At 46.3% G+C, this 19,032-nt stretch overlaps 1 protein-coding gene across 1 annotated transcript in view; it reads right to left on the reverse strand.

The window, feature by feature from the left end:
• Nucleotides 1-12,295, reverse strand: part of ACP3 (acid phosphatase 3) — a 52,437-nt gene extending 40,142 nt beyond the window's left edge. Inside the window, exon 1 of the mRNA XM_056129543.1 lies at nt 12,151-12,295. Within this exon, the coding sequence (XP_055985518.1) occupies nt 12,151-12,267 (117 nt within the window). The 5' untranslated portion in view covers nt 12,268-12,295. The remainder of the gene's footprint in view (nt 1-12,150) is intronic.
• Between the last annotated feature and the right edge of the window lie 6,737 nt (nt 12,296-19,032).

Consider the following 19,032-nt stretch of genomic DNA (forward strand, 5'->3'; position numbering starts at 1 on the left):
TCATGATTGCGTTTCAGTCATACAATGTTCTGACACCCATCGCTTCACCAGTGTAATTTCCTAGGACCAGTGTCCCCAGTTTCCCTCCCACCCCTTCAAGCCACCTCCCTCTGCAGCCTGCCTCTATGGCAGACACCTCTTCTCTCTCTCTCTCTCTCTCCTCTCTCTCTCTCTCTCTCTCATTTTAGGCATTATGGTTTGCAATACAAATGCTGAAAGGTGATCATGCATATCCTATTACCTGCTTTCCACACTCAGTTCTTATCCAGAGTGACCTTTTGCAACAGGTATTGTCATAATGGACCCTCCTCTGTCTTAACTACCCTCCATCTCCCATACCACTGACCAACCACTAACCAGACCTCCTGGCCTGTTTTCCCCATCCTTGGATATTAGTTTCATACTGTTTTTTTTAATATCCCACAAATACTATATCTGTCCCTCTCCTTAAATTATGACTGAGGGTTTTAACTAGCACAATTGAGGTTTGATAGGATGGGCGGTGGAGAAAGACACGTGGTGGCACATGGGAGTGTGTGTGTGTGTGTGTGTGTGTGTGTGTGTGTGTGTGTGTGTTGTCAAGAGCAGTAATTGCAACAGCATCAGGAGACCCAGGCAAGTTCCCTACTCAGGCCACCCTTTCCAAGTTGCTGCTGACCCCAGGCTCTCCCATACTAGCTAGGCTGTAGTGCTCTCCTATATGGCTGCAGTGCTCTGATTTCGACCTTGGTGCTTGCCAGGGCTCACACCTTTCAGCTGCGGTACTAGAACCCATGCTTCCTGGGAGCACCTCCCAGCCTCTGTGCTGACACAACTTGTTTCGTGGTGGCACTCTCTGGGATCACACATTTTAGTGGTGATGCTTGCACATGGCTGCACAGCTGGGACGATGTTCCGTGCACACAGGCAGTACATACAAGCACAGTCTCAAATGGGCAAGGCAGGTGCTTTGGCCAATGAGCTAGGCCCAACTCCATCCGGCCCCCTTGCCAACCATGAAGACTTTCTTATCCTTCCTTCCAGGTGGAAAAGTCATACCCCAAAAGTCAGTGAGTTTGCAGTGAGTTTCAAGACTATCTAAGGGGGCCGGTTCAAGCCCGCTGTTAACTCTGGAAAGGTGGTTTCCCTGAGACTTGGTCCAGCCTCCCCATCTCCCAGAACTGACAATCAGCGTATGCATGCCCACATTGCTACACTGTGGGAGTTTTGCCAGTTCAGCACCGTGGCCCTCGGTCTGAGTGGAGGCTCTTTCAAGTGTGTGGCAGGCTGGGGAGTTTCTGAACTGCTGCTCGGCTAGTTTACAGCCTCTGATCTCCAGCCCGCAATCACACCCTGTGAGATCCTCTAAAATCCCGGAGGTCTTTCATCAGCAGTCGGATTATTTGCAGCGCTGGTGGTTGAGTGCAGGAGGAAGACATCCCCAGCGAGAACCCCTTCATTTTAGGCTGCCCTTGTGGTTTTGTAGACTCCTTCTTCCTTCACTCACTTGCTCTCTCTCTCTCTATCTCTTTCTTGGGTGTCAGGGATCATGCCAGGTCACACGTGTTCTGCCCCTGAGTCACACCCACCCCTGACACTCTCTATTTGTCTTCCGACACCCCCCCTGCAAAGACAGGACAGCATGGCCGCTGCACCAATATGAAAAGAGAATCAGAGAGGTGCAGTGAGCTGTCCAGAGCTCCTCACTCTGGCGATTGCTAGACTGTGAACCCACTGCTTTTTCTACTGCATCACATCCACTCCCCTTTTAAATCACAGACAACTGATTTATTTTGGAGGCGGAAGTTGTCTTTTATTAAAAAAAATTTGGGGGTGGGCTGGAGCGATAATACAGGGGGTAGGGCGTTTGCCTTGCATGTGGCCAACCTGGGTTCAATCCCTGACATCCCATATAGTGCCCCAGGCACCGCCAGGAGTAATTCCTGAGTGCAGAGCCAGGAGTAACCCCTGAACATTTCTGGGTGTTATGCAAAAAGGAAAAAAAAAAACAGAAAAAAAATTTTGCGGGGAAAATTTGGGGCCACGTCCGGTGGTTCTCAGATCACTCCTAGAAGGCTCACAGGGCCATACAGGATGCTGGGGATTGAATCCAGGTCCACCATGCCCAAGGCAAGTGCCCTTCCCACTGTACTATCTCTCTGACTTCAGGGGGTTGCTTTTTAAAAAAGAATCATGCTTTGGGATCAGGGCTGGAGCAATAGCACAGTGGGTAAGGTGTTTGCCTTGCATGCGGCCAACCAGGTTTCGATTCCTTTGTCCCTCTCAGAGAGCCCGGCAAGCTACCGAGAGCATCTCACCCGCACGGCAAAGCCTGGCAAGCTCCTCGTGACGTATTCGATATGCCAAAAACAGTAACAAGTCTCACAATTTGTTGTGAGACATTACTGGTGCCCGCTCAAGCAAATCGATGAACAATGGGAGGGCCGTGCTACCTTGCTACCATGCTCTGGGATCAGAGAGATACATCAATGGGTTGGAGAGCTTGCTTTGTGAGTGGGAGGTGCAGGTTGAATCTCTGGTACTGCCTGGTCCAATGAGCATCACCAGATACCAGCGCCATGAGCACTAAGTCAGGAGTAACCCCTTAACACTACAAAATGGAGGGGAAAAAAGGACCATGCTTTATCCTGCCCAGGATCAGTCCTGCTCTGTATGTCTGCTGGAAGATGAGGAACACGGTGGACGTGGTGAACATGAGCGTCTACAGAGCCAGTCTCCCCCTCCGTCCCTCTGATAGGCAAGTGCTCTGTGAAATATTGTGCCTGGTAGTTGGAGACAGGCAGAGAAACAGTGCAGGACCCGAACCAAGGAAGCAGTTTGGATAGAAAGGAATGAAGTCAATGGACACTGTGTCAGAGAGGATGGGGGTGAGGAAGGGCTTGCCAGCTGAGGGCAGGAAGTTCTTCCTAGAGATTCGTGTAGAGTCCAGGAGGAACACAGAGTCCAGAAAGGGGCTGGGGGAAATAAGGTGGGGAAGGAGGCTACGCTGGTGGAAACGGCCAAATATTTCAGCCTGGATCTAGGTATGAGCTGGTGAGATCTAGGTTTGAATCCCTCCAGAGGCCCTCATAAGTAAGTCCTTGGGTGACCTGGAAAATGAGTTTCACTTCTGCGTGCCCCAGTTACCCCCTCTGCAAAATAGGAAGTCAGTTTTCCATGCAAAGGATAAGAAGGATTAAAAGTGTAATGCATGCAACGCCATGGACACAGCACTGCTGAGAGAGGAACCCCAGTTTATGAGCCTGGTCATTAGGTTTGTTCCTATCATCATATTTTATTTTCTTTATGGACCATACCCAGCCATGTTCGGGGGGTACTCCTGGCTCTGAATTCAGGTATCAACCCCTGGTGAGCTCAGGGGACCCTATGAAATACTGGGGATCAAACGCGGGTAGGCCGCATGCAAGGCAAGCACCTTACCACTGAGCTATTGCTTTGGCCTGGCTATTTTTATTTTAATAGTAGAACTGAGACAGGCTTAGAGATCTGAGGGCAAGGCATGAAGCTCATCAGGAGAGCACATACCTTACAGTCCTGAGGCCCTGGTTCAATCCCCTGGTGAGAGGGAAGGAAAAAGTAGGGTTTTTTTTTTTGCTTTTTGGGTCATACCCGGCAATGCTCAGGGGTTACTCCTGGCTCATGCACTCAGGAATTACTCCTGGCGGTGCTCGGGGGACCATATGGGATGCTGGGAATTGAACCTGGGTCGGCGATGTTGGCTGCGTGCAAGGCAAACGCCCTACCCACTGTGCTATCGCTCCAGCCCCAAAAACATAGTTTTTGAGAAGGTGATGCCTATATGGAAAGCGATGAAGATGAAGGCAAAGAAAAGACCTGCCTGCACCTATTCCTGCCATCGTTAGGATGGAAAGGACCAAAAATCAGCAAGTGAAACAATGGCTGAAGGGACTAAAATATGTTTAACTGAATTTTTTTTTCTTTCTCTTTCTCCCACCCCCCCAACCCGGTTGCCTGCCTCTCTAGCTGTCTGCTTTTTCTGGGCTGCTGGGAGTTGTTTTTTTTTTTTGTTTGTTTTGTTTTTTGTTTTAACTCTGTAACAACCCTGGGAGTTGGTGATGTCAGACTCACTGGGTCATTTGAAGGTTAGCAGCCCAGGAAGGTTTCACTAAAAAAAAAAATCACATTTTGGGGGCCGAAGCAATAGCACAGTGGGTAGGGCGTTTGCCTTGCATGCGGCCAACCTGGGTTTGATTCCCAGCATCCTAAATGGTCCCCCGAGCACCTGAGCATCGCTGGGTGTGACCCAAAAAGTAAAAAAAAAAATCACATTTTTTAATTAATCTTACCCCCCTTTTTGGACCAGGGGCTCAGAGCTGGAAAAAAATACTGTTTGAACTTAAAACACGTACACACTTTTGAGTACAAAAAGACTATTAAAGGGGATACTGGGATCCGTGGTGGTGGGAAAATGGGCACTGGTGGAGGGATGGGTATTTGATCATTGTATAATTGAAGCCCAAGCACAAAAATTTGTAATTCTACAACTGTACCTCATGATGTCTCACTAATAAAAATTAAAAAATAAATAAATAAAAGAGAGTAAAGCCTTGTGAAGTAAAAAAAAAGGCATTTTAATTAACTGGTTTTATGTTACCATTATCTTAACATTATGGAAATGGGATAATTGTGTATTTGTACTTTAATAATAGTTACAAAGTTTTAAGCATGTACTGGTGAGGCTTATATGCATTTTTAAATGTATTAACTCCAGTATCACAACAATTATATAAAGTACTACTATATCCATTTATTAGCATTTTATTTTGTAATTTCTGACCACATCTGACAGTGCTGGGGATGGGGACAGGCCACTCCTGGCAATTCTCAGGGCCAGGTGGTACTGAGGATAGAACCTGGGGCTCCCATATACAAAGCACCCCAGCCAGCCTTTGAACCACCTCTTGGGGGCCCATTTTGCTGCTGATGAAATTGAGAAACAGAGTGGTTAATTTACTCATCCAAAATAGAATAGCCAGTAAAGGGTTAAACAGGCATTCAAACCTGGGACAGGCAATTCCCAAGCCTTAGCCATCATGCTAGAATACTGGGTAGTCCATGATCTTAGACATCTCTTTGGGGTCTGAAAGAGAGTTCAACAGGCTGAGCACATACTTTGCATCATGTGGGAGACCTGGGTTTGATCCCCAGTACCACATGGTCCTTGAGCACAGCATGAGTGATCCTGGAAAACCATGATGCATGACCCCCCAAACATAAATAAACAAAAGAAAACTCTTTGGCTCAGGGAGAGAGATAGCTCAGTGGGCTATCAGTCTTTGGGAACATGCACAGGAGTAACTTCCTGAGTACCATTGGGAATAGCCCAAGAAAGAAAACAAACAAACAAACAAACCCAAAAACCCATAAGGCTAAATAAAAAGAAATGTATTTGGAATTTTGGATTTATATCACATATTAATTTGGTAAGACCTTCAAATACTTAGCAGTTATTTTTATTTAGATATATTTTAGGGGGTTTTGGACCATACCTAGCAAATGCTCAGGCTCACTCCTGATGGTGTGCAGTGGACTATATGCAGTGCCCGGGGTTAAGCTGGGGTTAGCTGCATGCAAAACAAGCACCTAAACCCCTGGACTATCTCTTGGGCTTCTACTCTGAGTCTTTTATGTACCTTTTCTCCAGGGTATCATTATCTTTCCAATAACTAAAATGAGAAAAACCCATGGCTCTTTCTCTTCCCTAACAGTCATATTCAACCCAGAGGGATTCTGCCTTTGCATTAAAAAAAAAGTCCATCCATTCTCATCTTCCACAACTTTCTTCCCCAACTCAGCCTTCACTATGCTTTCCTGAACTGTGCTAGTATCTCTTCTCTATTCTCCCCTCCTCAAGCCACACTCAACCTGCAGAAGTGTATCTCCCTATGAGAAAATCAGCGTGAGTTACAGGTGGGTGAGATTGAAAAGCAAACAAGTTACATGGCCAGTGGAAGATTTTTGGGTCCCACCCAGCAATGCTGGTTCTGCACTCATGAATTACTCCTGGAGGTTCTTAGGGGACCATATGGGATGCCAGGGATTGAACCTGGGTCAGCCGTGTGCAAGGCAAACTCCCTACCCGCTGTACTATATCTCTGGCCCAGCCAGTGGAAGGTTCTTATAAAGATAACCGCCAGAACCTTATGTATTTTTGTTCATCGTTCTTTAAACTACACATAATCCCCTACTAAATGAAAAAACTCAATAACAGTGAGTGATCATCTAGAATACTGAGGACATGATGCAAAGAAAACCAAGCCTGTTGCAGACAAGTATAACGTCACTTTGATGAGGGCTCTGGTAATGTGAGAGAGCAGAAGGAATGGTTGTCCGAGCCGGGGAGGGACTGTGTTTAACAGGTGAAGTTTCACTTTTGCAATATGAAAGGAGTTCTGGGGTGGAAGATCTTTATATAGCACACCACTGAGAGTGCATTTAACGCCTCTGACCTGTACACTCAGAATTGGGGGGGGGGGGGGCTGCAGAGATACTGCAGAGGTTTAAGGCATTTGCTTTGCAGGTTGCTAAGGTTTAATCCCCAGCGCTGCATAAGGTCTCCCAAGCACTACCAGGAGTGATCCCTGAGCACAAAGCCAGCAGCAAGCCCTGAGCACAGCTGGGTGTGACCTAAACCCCGCTGTCTTTCCCAGAAAACAATGCTTATGATGGAAGCTCATGTTCTGTATATTTCACCATAGTTTTTAAAAAGGGATAATTAATGCCCAGTTAGATTTTACTCCCGATGGTGGCAAGTTGCATTTTGTTTGGAACTGAGGATCTCAGCAGTTCCCGATTGCTGTACATGATTCACGTCTTGATTCCTATTATCAGACCATTTTGTCCTGTAATCTAGGAACATAGCTAGGAACATTCTAGCTCATTTTTAAGTGTGAGACTCAGACAACAGAGCGATCAGCCCATGGTCTTATGCCTTGTAAAGAAAGGTGGAATTGGAATGAAAGAAAAGTCCAGTATTTCCTAGATCTGTCTTATAACTTTTATTTGAGAAAATGCCATTGGAATATTTCTAACTGGATTGGACTTCCAGCTGGAGGAGTAATACACCAATGTTGGGGCTAAAATGACAGTACAGTGGGTATGAGATTTGCCTTGCACAAAGTTGACTTGGGTTCGATCCCCAGCATCTCCTATGGTCCCCTGAGCACCACCAGGAGTAACCCCTAAGAATTACGGGGTGTGACCCAAAAAGTGAAAATACACACACACACACACACACACACACACACACCAATGTCACTTTTCCAGGAGGAGCAAGGAAGAATCCTAAAGATTGGAGATCCCTGTTGCTTCGCCAGGCCACAACCTGGAAGTTTCCACCCCGGCGTACACACCATATACCTAAGGTTTGAAGATTGTTTTCATCAATACCCACAGACCGCCTCCTCGGCAATGACAAGGACAGCTGATGCTCTGTGACTCAGAGCCCCTTTGTTTATAGAACTGGGGGAATCTAGAAGGAATTGGTCTCTCTCTGACATCACCTGGAGCAAAGGAGAGAATGCTATAAAATAGCATATCCCTAATTATGGGTGGAATAATTAGGGATGGAATTGCTTTTCAAAAGTCCAGTAGTTGTGTGTGGCAATGTAAATGAAACAAGATTGGCTCTGAGTAATAATTACTGAGCTGCTAATAGGTACACTGGGATTCTTATTAGTCTATTAGTCTCTCTCTCTCTCTCTCTCTCTCTCTCTCTCTCTCTCTGAGAATTCAAGTTAAAAATAGACATTCTGGGACTGGAGTGATATCACAGCAGGTAGTGTGCACGCTTTGCACGGGGGCAGCCTGGGCTCGATCCCTGGCACCCGAGCCTGCCAGGGGTGATTCCTGAACACAGAGCCAGAATAAGGCCTGAGCACCACCAGCTGTGGCCCCCAAACAAATAAAAAATAGCAACTCTTGGCAGAGAGATAGGACAGTGGATAAGGCATTTGCCGTGCATGCAGCCAACCTAAGTTCAATCCCCAGCACCCCAGGTCCCCAGTGGCCTCTAAGCACTGAACTAGGAGTAAGCCCTGAGCAGAGCTGGGTATGGGGTCACAGTACTTTCCTGTGAAAGCAAAGCACCATTAGAAAACTTAGAGAAATTCCGTCTAGAGAGATCCTTAAATACAGCTTAACCTCATTTAAGCACCAGAGCTCCCCTCCCCGAAGTGACTATTGTGCTCCCAGCTTGCCATCCATAATTTTTTTTAATTTTTAATTTTCTGGTATTTTAGCCAAACAACTGTTCCTGCCTCAACTTGTCATTTCACGGGATTCTGGGGACCTGTTTTAAAAGATCACATAGTAACTGCTCATGTGAGCAAACAAGAGCCAAGGACAGTTTCCTGCTCCTCCTGCCAAGATGTGGGGGAGATTTAACTTATTTTCTTGGCTCCCAAGGAAAAGCGAGGAAACAGCCTGTGGAATAAGCAAGGTCGGTGGTCAGAGCCACACAGAGAAATGAACCTGTTTAGGAGCCCAGGGTCTGACCTGGGAGCTGCCAGGTTGGTTTCAGGAGGCTGAAGGACTATAGGCAAGGACTGTGACCTCTCTGTGCCCCAGTTTCCCTATAAAAGGACAGGTTAGACTTCTGTGAAAACTTTATAGAACAGCCACCAGATTTAGAAAACAGAAATCTCCTGGAGACCCACGGAATGTTCAAAATCTGCTCTGATGGAACAACTCTTTGCTGTTTATTTAAACTCAAGTTCAAAAGGGCATGGGGTTGTCAGTTGATTTCCTGGCAACCCTAGGTCAGAGGTTGTTGGGAGACCTATGAAACAGGATTCATCTGGAATTCCAGGACACAGAGAGAGTGCTCAGCCAACGACTGACCGGTGCTATTTCTTTTCTTTTCGGGTTTTGGGCCACACCTGGCAGTACTGAGGGCTTACTCCTGTTTCTGCATTCAAGGGTCACTCCTGATGGGGCTCAGGGAACCATATGGTATGCTGGGATCAAACCCACATAGGCTGTGGGCAAGTGCCTTCCCCGCTTACCAACTCTCAGGCCCTGGCGCTGGCTATTTCTATCAATGCATTAACCAGAGGCTCTGTCCTATTCAGCTTGGAAGAAAAAAAATGGAAAAAATGTGGGAGGCGCTGGAGACATAATACAGCAGGCCGAAGCACTTGCTTTGCACACCACTGACTCCAGAATGATATCTGCACTGCAGAAGTAGCCCTGAGCCCTTCGAGGAGTGACTCTGGAGCACAGAACCCGGAGTAAGCCCTGCACACCACCAGGGGTGGGGTGGGGACAAACTTCCCTGCCAACCAACACAAAAAAGTGTTATTTTCTGACTTCACTGTCACTGCCCTCCCGTTATTCATCGATTTTCTCGAGCGGGCCCAGTAATATTGTGAGACTTGTTACTGTGTTTGGCATATCGAATATGATACGTCACAGGTAGCTTGCCAGGCTTTGCCGTGAGGGTGAGATACTCTCGGTAGCTTGGCGGGCAGAGGGGCGGAGGAATCGAACCTGGGTCAGCTGTGTTGGCTGTGTGCAAGGCAAACACCCTACCCGCTGTGCTATTGCTCCAGCCCCTTCAAATTGTTTTGCAAGCATCAAGACAGGTGTATTATGTCGTCCACTGGTGAAAAGATACTGTGTAGGAAAAACTGTTAACATTAGCTGGCAGGGATAATGTTCCCATTTTTGTTGTTGTATGAGAGCTACCTGTATCATTTTTTCTTTTCTTTTTCTTTTAAAATCACACCTAGCGATCCTCAAAGGTTACTCTTGGCTCTGCACTCAGGAATTACTCCTGGCAGTGCTCGGGTGACCATATGGGATGCCGGGAATCGAACCTATGCAAATGCCCTACCCACTGTGCTATCGCTCCAGCCCCTTAGTTTTTCTTTTCGTGTGTGTATTGGGGTGGCGCACACCTTGTGGTACTCTGGGGCTACTCTAGACTCTGCGCTCAGAGGGTCTTGAGGTTCTAGGCATCAAATGTTGATTGCCTGCATATAAGGAAAGTAAGTAGTGCCTGATTCCCTGTATGATGTCTCTGGTACATCATTTTCTTTCTCTTGGGGAACCACTAACTTGTAGGTCCTGAATACAAAAGCAAGGAGGGATAGAGGAAACACACAAACTAGGACGGGCAAGGGAAAAATGCCTTGGCCAGCGCAAAACAGACTAGACCAAACTTGGTTAATCAAGTACTCTCGGGAACAAGAAAATTGCTCCACCACCTGCTTGCCAAAGCTCTGAAGGTGCCATTTCTGCAGACTACTTGCTTAAGACATAAATTGATAAGGAACTTGTGAAGACAAGTCAAACTCTTAACTTTCATGGATCTAGCTATAGGAGGGACGGATGTAAAACGTGTTTATTTTCCCCAGCACAGAAGACTGAATATTGGTGAATCACTGTACAAATTGATGACATATGTATCTGACTCTTTTTCGTTCCGTGCTGACTCATGATCTAGTAAAGATTTGTGGTGCTAGGTATTATGACTTGCATAAACATATGGTTATGAAACTAACTTTGTAGAAGAGAAAGGGGTTCTGAACACACAACACTTAGAAAATAGGAATGTCGGGCTTCTTTATTTTCATCACGCCAGGTATGGAACTCAGGCAGTTTTTTGGTTTTTGAGGCCACACCTGGCAGTGACCAGGGCTTATTCCTTGCTCTGTGCTCAGGGACAGTCTTTGGTGGTGCCCGGAGGACCATATGTGGTATTAGGAATTGAACCTGGGTCAGCCACATGCAAGGGAAGCACTTTAACCCTGTACTATCTCTACAGCCTGGATCAGACCCAGGAAACTTTACACATACCAAGCAAATGCTCTCCTGTTCAACCACATCTAGAGCCCCAGGGTTAATTTCGGGAGAGAGAGAGTTGGGGCTTGGGCAAACCTGGTGGGGCCTAGGATCTACTCCTGGCACAGTGCTCAGGGTGTCGTTGCTGGCTGTAATCAAGCGAACTATAATTGATATCAAGGATGGAATTGAGGTGCAATCCATGCATGCAAGGCATGTTGTGTCTTAATCCCTGTATACACACACACTCTCTCTCTGAATTCATGTTTACTCTTTAAGTAAAAGATGCCCTCCCATCAAATTATAAAAATACATTCTGAGTACTTTTCCAAAAAAGAATATTTGCTTACTTATCAGCATCCTTTCACTGATATTAAAACATGTGAAGAAGAGATCAGGAGAGACCATGCAAAAAAAAAGTGCAGTGACAGAGTGTAAAAAAGAGAAGAGGGAAATTTATGCAGGTAGGGTATTGAAGAGAGACAGAGGGAGCTGCAGAACACGTATAAGGTGGTAAATTCCATTTACTGTGCAAACTCTATTCTTTCTTTCTTTCTTTCTTTCTTTCCTTTTCTTTTCTTTTGCATACCCAGTGCCTTACATATGGAGAGCTACAACTCCTCCCTGAACTCATCCCCAGTCTGTTACCTCGTTTTAAAACAATGTGAATGGTATATTCTACTGTTTCACGAACTTATATTAACCATCACCCCTCAGCCCACGCTTCCCCTTCATATCTTCCCCCCCCCCCCCCCCCCCCCCCCCCCGTAACTTTTCACATAAGCCACAGGATAACCTAATCTATGTCTCAGGCAGCCTTTGTAGAACTTGTTGCTATCTCGCTTCTATATGGCTCAAAGACCATTTACAAGTCTGTTGCCCAATTTCCTGGCAAAGGGGGAAGGGACTCCTTAACATGAGATTGGGGGTCTGTTTTGCAAACAGGCTGTCTGGTCCTGGAACCCAACCACCATGCTCGGTTAGACCCAGGCCACAGTGGTCTTTTGTGCCTTCTTGTGACCCTCAAAAGGATTCAGGGTAGTTGTAAAGCTAGTTAAAAAGCAGAGAACACCGGTAAAATAGGGATGGGGTGGGGAGAACCACCCCTAAATCCCCTAGTTAACAACAACAAAAGACCCAAACACTCATCCAAACACAACCAAACCTATCTTTTCTCCCCCCTCTGTTTTTGTTAGAACACGTTAAGACTTCGTGAGCAGAACTGGCAAAACTTGATTATTCACTTTCTGAGTCTGGTCTTGGAGGCAGGCACCCTCATGCTTGTTGGCTCTCAGCCCCTACGAACAGAATGTTTTAGAGGGGAAATAAGAGGGAAGTACTCACTGCCGTCACGAACTTCAGTTCCTTGGCTCCCGGCAGCCCCGGGAAGCAGGAGGCCAGCAGAAGGAAGAAGGGGAGGCCGAGGCTGTGGGGGGCCCGGGCCACGGGGACAGCCCTCATGCCCAGAGCTGCGGTGGCAGGGCAAGGAAGTGCCTGAGCAGTGCCCCTGGCATCAGAGGGGGAGCTATTTAATCAGCGCATCGGAAGGGCAGGAGGGACGGGGCGGAGCCTGCTCCCAAGTAGGGAAAAAACTCTCCAGGTGTTTGGGGCGGGGCTTGGCGGCGGTCTGGGCGTTAATTTGGGAGCTGGGGGTGGAGATCGCAGGCTCCCGGATTTAACCTTAGAACACCGTGCGTGGCATGCTCTTGGCTTGGTCTTCTCCTTGGCTCTTTCCGTTGAGGGGAGACGCTGTGGGTCTCGCAGTGACTGTCATGCAATCTCTCTTTTCAGGGGAGGGGCGAGAAAGGGAATGCCTGGATTAAACAGAGGGGAGAGAAAGAGCGAAGCAGATGCAGAGAGGGCCCGAGTTAGAGGGACCTTCCCTCACTGTTTTTCCAATCAAACTCAGAGATCTTGGAACTGTGGGTCACTCCTGAAAGATATTTGAGGCTCATGGGTGGGATCATCACGATTAGGAATCCAAGGACTTTTCCTAACCCTTCGGAGGTTCTCAGCCACTAACCCCCCCCCCCCACCCCCCACCTATTCTGTATGGTCAAGCCCCAACTCTGGCCCAGAAGCCGGATGTCCAGGGTGAGTCACAGCCCGGCCTCTCCCGCTGTGATGTCATCAGGGATGTGGGTGAGAGTGGGAACTCAGGGCCCCTTCTCCAGTCTGTCAGCACTGTCCTGGGTGAGGCTGGACTGAGCCCAGCTCTGCGGGCTGGGTTTCATCTCTCCAGCCTTCAGCAGGCTGCTCCCATCCCCTGCCCTGCTCCCAGGTGCCCTAGATTGGGGCTGGGGGAGAGAGCTGCTGTTCCTTCTGGGGTGGGGAGATGGGTGTAAAGAACGAGCACACTGTGGCCCTCAGCCTTGCATCTTCTTTCCAGGCCCTCAGCTCCTCTCCCTGCTGCCCATACAGTCCCAGTCCCGGTCAGGGTCCTCCCACTCTTCCCACTGGCAACCCTACCTCTCTCTAGTGGTAAACTCTTTTCTCTAGCAACCCCTTTTCATCTGAGAAGTACAACTTGGGTGAGCTCTGCTAGAAGCCTGTCGGATTCATAATGTGGTTGGTTATGAATGGAGTTTGGTTGTTAGGCATTCGGAAACCTTTCGTGTTGCCATATTTTTTGGTGATTTGTCAAAAATACACGTTCCTTGGTTTAAGAAATGAGGGTCTGCCCTACGTCTAAAACTACTGTTTTGTTTGTTTGTTTTGGAAGCACATCTAGTGGTGCTTGGGAGTTAGTCCCATCTAGGTGCTCCGGAGCCCATGGGTGCTGGACTCTGGCATAATCAACCAACTCATTTTACCTTCTATGACAAATTTGCATTACAGCCATTGAAATATTCAGTGAAAAATCTTTTCAGGTGAAACTCCATCTCCCTTGTGTTGTTGGCCAGGTAGGAGGGCAATATCTCAGCTCCTGAACTTGTACATCTTCACACTTTATCACTGTCACACTTCACACTTTATAGCACTGTTCTTCCCTTGTTCATCGATTTGCTCGAGCAGGCACCAGTAATGTCTCCATTGGGAGACTTGTTACTGTTTTTGGCATATCAAATACATCATGGGTAGCTTGCCTGGCTTTGCTGTGTGGGTGGGATACTCTCGATAGCTTGCTGGGCACTCCGAGAGGGGTGGAGGAATCGAAACTGGGTCAGCTGTGTGCAAGGCAAACACCCTACACACTGTGCTATTGCTCCAGCCCACTCTTTGGCTATTTTACATTTAATAATGCAAATAAATAACAGCCAGACAGAGCCTTGTTACTGAAAGAGGAAGCCTCAGTTTCCCCTTGGCAGTGGGAGAGGAAGCTCCATTTCCTCTCTCAAGATGTTTCATTTCTCCCCCATCAACCTGACACATTCCATACCCAAGGTTCTGTCTCAGCATCCCTGGGACTTCCCAGGGAAATAAATAAAGCTCTGCTCCTGAGTGTAGGCTGACAGGGAAACTAAAATAATGGGCAGTTATGCCTAGAGATTTGTTTCACCTTGCCAATGAAGAAGAAAGCTCCAGTTTCCTCTTACCACCTGTCCCCATTAACCTGACACACATTTTATCCCCAAAGTTCTGTCCCACCATTCCTAGAGCTTTTCAGGACCATAAGACTCTATTCCTGGAGCCTACGCTGACAGGGAGACCAAGATAAGGAGCAATAATGACCAGAATGATTTAGTGGTCTAAATATCTAGACTGTGATTTTCTGGCATCTTTTGCAAACATTTGCTAATCAATAAAGAATGCAAGGAGCCCTTAAAAAGGTCTACAGAAAACTTCCTGCCTTAACTTAGTCCTATATTAAATTCCTTCCCACTCCGGAAGCTCCCTTTCTTTTCTCTTCTACTTTCCAATAACCCTCAACTTTATTGCTCAATATTTTCATTCCTGAAAATATTAAAGAACCCGGGAATCACGAACGAACCCACTTTCCCTGCTTCTACATCACCTGCATCATTACCCTGTTGGCTGTTTTTCACATCAACTTTTCTGTGCCAAGGACTAAATCCAGGGGCCTTACACATGTGAGGTGAGTGTTGTCCATTGAGACACATCTCCAGCCCGTTAGCTGTTTTCCAAAAGATTGATATGAGATGGATTTAGACTAAAAGTTCACCCCTCAATTGAGCATTTGGGAGGGGTGTTTGTGTCTATTTGTCCTTGGCATAAAATGATTGACAATTGTATTTTGTATTTGTGTGGGCTGGAGTGATAGCACAGCGGGTAGGGCGTTTGCCTTGCACGAGACCGACCTGGCCAACCTGGATTTGATTCCTATGCCCCTTTCGGGGAGCCTGGAAAGCTACCGAGAGTATCTCACCTGCATGGCAAAGCCTGGCAAGCTCCCCGTGATGTATTCGATATGCCAAACACAGTAACAAGTGTCACAACGAAGATGTTACTGGGCCCACTCGAACAAGTTGATGAACAACGGGAGGACAGTGACAGTGTAACAATTTGTGTGTTTGTGTATGGATATGTAATTTTTCCCCCAGGGTTGTGTATCACACCTGGGGCCTCATGCATGCGTGTTCTTAGTCGTCTTGACAAACATTCTCCTTCCATGTGATGAGTGATTCGTCATTGGAATATTAGCCAAGTTAGGTGTAAGCTCAGAAAGCATGTTTTTAGCATGCATAAGAATCATCTGGAGAGCTTTGCAGAACACAGATTTTGGGGCCTCACTGCCTAAAGTTTGATTCCTCAGAAGGTTTGAAAGGGATCGGCAACAGGGTTCTGCCATACGTCAGTGAGGACGAGGGGGCTGCTGTACTATGATGGCATTTCTATTTACGTAAATCTTTCTCTTTTGTGTGTTCTTTGTGGTGCTCAGAGGTTAGTCCCAGCTCTGTGCTTGGGGTTTGTTCCTGGAGGTGACCAAAGATCTACCCCTGGGGAAGGAGCAATAGCACAGTGGGTAGGGCATTTGCCTTGCACGTGGCTGACCCAGATTCAAATTTCAGCATCCTATATGGTCCCCCGAGCAACACCAAGAGTAATTCCTGAGCATTGCTGGGTGTGACCCCCCCCCCCCCAAAAAAGAGAGAGAACCAGCCTTCACCCATCAGGGGATCAATTCTGGTCCTCCCTCTATTTAAAAAGGAGATTAAAGTCATGCATTGTTTTTAAGTTCATTTTTAATTTTAAAAGTTGTGCTGTTGTTGGGGCTGGACCAATAGTACCAGGGTTATGGCACTTGCCTTGCACACAGCTGGGCCAAGCCCCTGGCACCTCGTGGTCCCTTAAGGACTGCCAGGAGTGATTCCAGACTACAGAGCCAGGAGAAACCCCTGAGCATTACTGGGTATGTCCCAAAAACTGTCACTGTCACTGTCCTCCCATTGTTCATCGATTTGCTCAAGTGGGCCCAGTAATGTCTTCATTGGAAACTTTGTGTCCCCAAAACATAAACACAAAAAAGATCATGCTTTCAGAGGACTGGGGAGATTACTCAGAGGGATAGAGCACAAATTTTGCATGCACCTGGCCTGGTTTTTTTCCTGGTTCTGCAAAAATAAATAAAGTCCAGCACCGTATGATCACCAGGGCAGTGCCAGGAATAGCCCCTCAATACCAGCAGGTGAAGCTTTAAAACAAAACAAAATAAAAGACTAAATACTATTTATCTTGAGTAATTGTGTGTTGGCTTTATTATTTTTTTTGTAATTTCTTTTAAAAATTTTTTAAATTTATTTGTTGGGTTTTGGGCCACACCTGGCTTGCTCAGGGATTATTTCTGGCTCTGCACTCAGGAATCACTCATGGTGGTGCTTGGGGGGACCATATGGGATGCCAGGGGTCAAACCTGGGTCAGCCACATGGAAGGCAAGTGTCCTATTCACTATCACTTCTGTCCCGCAATTTCATTAAGTTCCAAGGTCAATGTCTTGATCTCCTCACCCTAGTTCCCAAACACAACCGTAAATCGTACAAAGTGGTTCCTGAGGATGCTCCATCTTATTACTCATTAACAGATCAAGTGCTTCATTGGTTCTATTGTATTCCAACCCCCAAAGGAAAGAACTCATATCTTACCAAAGTATTAATCTTTTTTTTAAGCAATGAATATTTTTTTTATTAGTGAAACACCACGAGGTACAGTTACAGACTTACAAATTTTTGTGCTTGGGTTTCAGTTATACAATGATCAAGTACCCATCCCTCTACCAGCGCCCATCCTCCACCACCACGGGCCCCAGCATCCCTCCCACCCCCCATATTTTATTCATCTCTCTACTAATTCCATAACATTGAACCTTAAGGGTCTCTAAGTATCCAAAGTATTAATCTTTCTTATTTTTTATCAATGTGTATTGGAGAAAAGTCTGAGGAGAGGTTTATCAACTTTTGGATGGGTGGAGGTTGGGTCGTGTGTGTTTCTTGATGAACAGTGTTATAATTTTATTAATGAATCTGGGATCACTGGGGATTATATCTAGAATGTTGTTAAAATTCTTGATGATCTTAGGGAATGCTTCAATAACCAACCCCTCTTCTCCTGGTCCGTTGTTTCAGTCCCACCTTGGATATTTGCCTCCATCAATTTACAGTTCAGTAATATGAGCCCCTAACAACCAATTCTTCTACATGTGACTACTCCAAACTGTAATGTATGGGTGTGCATATATTGAATTTTTATTTCATTTTATATTGCTTTTCCCTTTCCTTTATGTCCTTTCCATAGTTTAATTTTAGAGCAATGTCCTTTTTGTATGGGCACAGGAAGACAGTTAATGCCATGTTATTATGTCATGGGAGGTAATAGATTCAGGGAGCTGCCTGCTTTGCAGGGTCCTTAAGTGGACCTAACTCTGGGAGCTGCCTCATTTAGAGGGTCAAGTGTGCTTGGCATAGCTCTCTGTCCCACCACCTCTAATACGTGGAGTAGTCATTATGTCACTAACTCAAGCCTACAGAGAAGTTAATACTTCATCATCCTCAGTTTGCAAGAGAAGTTAATAAGAAATGGATGCATTGTGATGTTGCAGCATATGCAGGAAATTACACCTTTGGTAAATCATGAAAAGTACACAGGAAGGGTCAAGGTGTTCTTCAGTGCACTTTGTTATTATTTCTACCTTGTTCTTATTTCTTGTTACTGATCCAAGTAACATTGTTTTCATTATATTATGCTTCCCATGCTTGTTATGATCTAAGAAACGTATGATCTTGGGAATATGTTTTTTGCAATTACAATGGATGATTTTACCTGCCAAGTTCCTGATAGAGATGTATAGGAGGCTGTCTGAAATAAAGATCAATGCTGCTGTTCCATGAGAACTCAGCCCTCTCAACCACCTGTGTACAGTTTCTTTAATCCTCACCTTCCCTCTCAACCCGTTCAACTGCCGGCTGAACCAGCAAATAGACTTCGAACAATATTTATTCCTGGACATCTGTTATGTTCAATTGACTTCAGCCTCAGTTGCCCTTAGTTCCTAGCACCCAAAAGCAGAGTGCTAACGAAGGGTCTGGATGGACCCAGGACAAGTTGCAAGCTATCCTGGCATTGAAACGGGATAGGTCAAATGCTACAAAACTTACCATAGTTAATAGGCATGGTCATGGATGAATTCTGTCATTCTTCTAAGAGATGTGATTGGACAAGGGCCCTGCTAGGGTTGGGAAGTACTAATCTGGCCTGAGGACTGTAATCTGATAGATGTCTCCAGGAGGAGCCACCTTTAAGCTTAACACATCTCTTGCTGTGTTCATACAAAATGACTAGAAGTCAATTTAACACGCTAGTTTAAATATATTACTAGCAAAGGAAATGAGAGGACAATATACCTTTAAACAGAATTAACCCTTTATCACATTTCTATTTTTTATGCTGTTAGCCTTTGAATTAAATAAAAAGGGGGAGATGTGGAGCATCATGACACACTGAAACGAATTAGACCTAACCTTGCAAAGCAGCCCAGAGCAAAGCCTCACAAGAGGGAGTATCTGGGCAAAGTTGGCAAGAACAGGGTGTCAGCTAGCACCAGGTGTTTGGCTATGAGCCTCACTCGACCTCCTCGTCACATGAGCCTAGAAACTGTCATGTATGCTTGCAAGTCATCCTAACTGCAGTATCTAGCCTTGATTGGGATTGGACCAGGCCAAAGCAGAGTTGGAGAGGTGATAGGCCAACAGTGCCAAACTTTCTGTGATTGGACCATCCTTTTAAACCAAGACCTCCCCCTCCGCCCCCCCTCCCAGCTGGAGCGATAGCAT

Source organism: Sorex fumeus, unplaced genomic scaffold, assembly GCF_029834395.1.
Source record: "Sorex fumeus unplaced genomic scaffold, SorFum_2.1 ptg000072l, whole genome shotgun sequence".
Lineage (NCBI taxonomy): Eukaryota > Metazoa > Chordata > Mammalia > Eulipotyphla > Soricidae > Sorex > Sorex fumeus.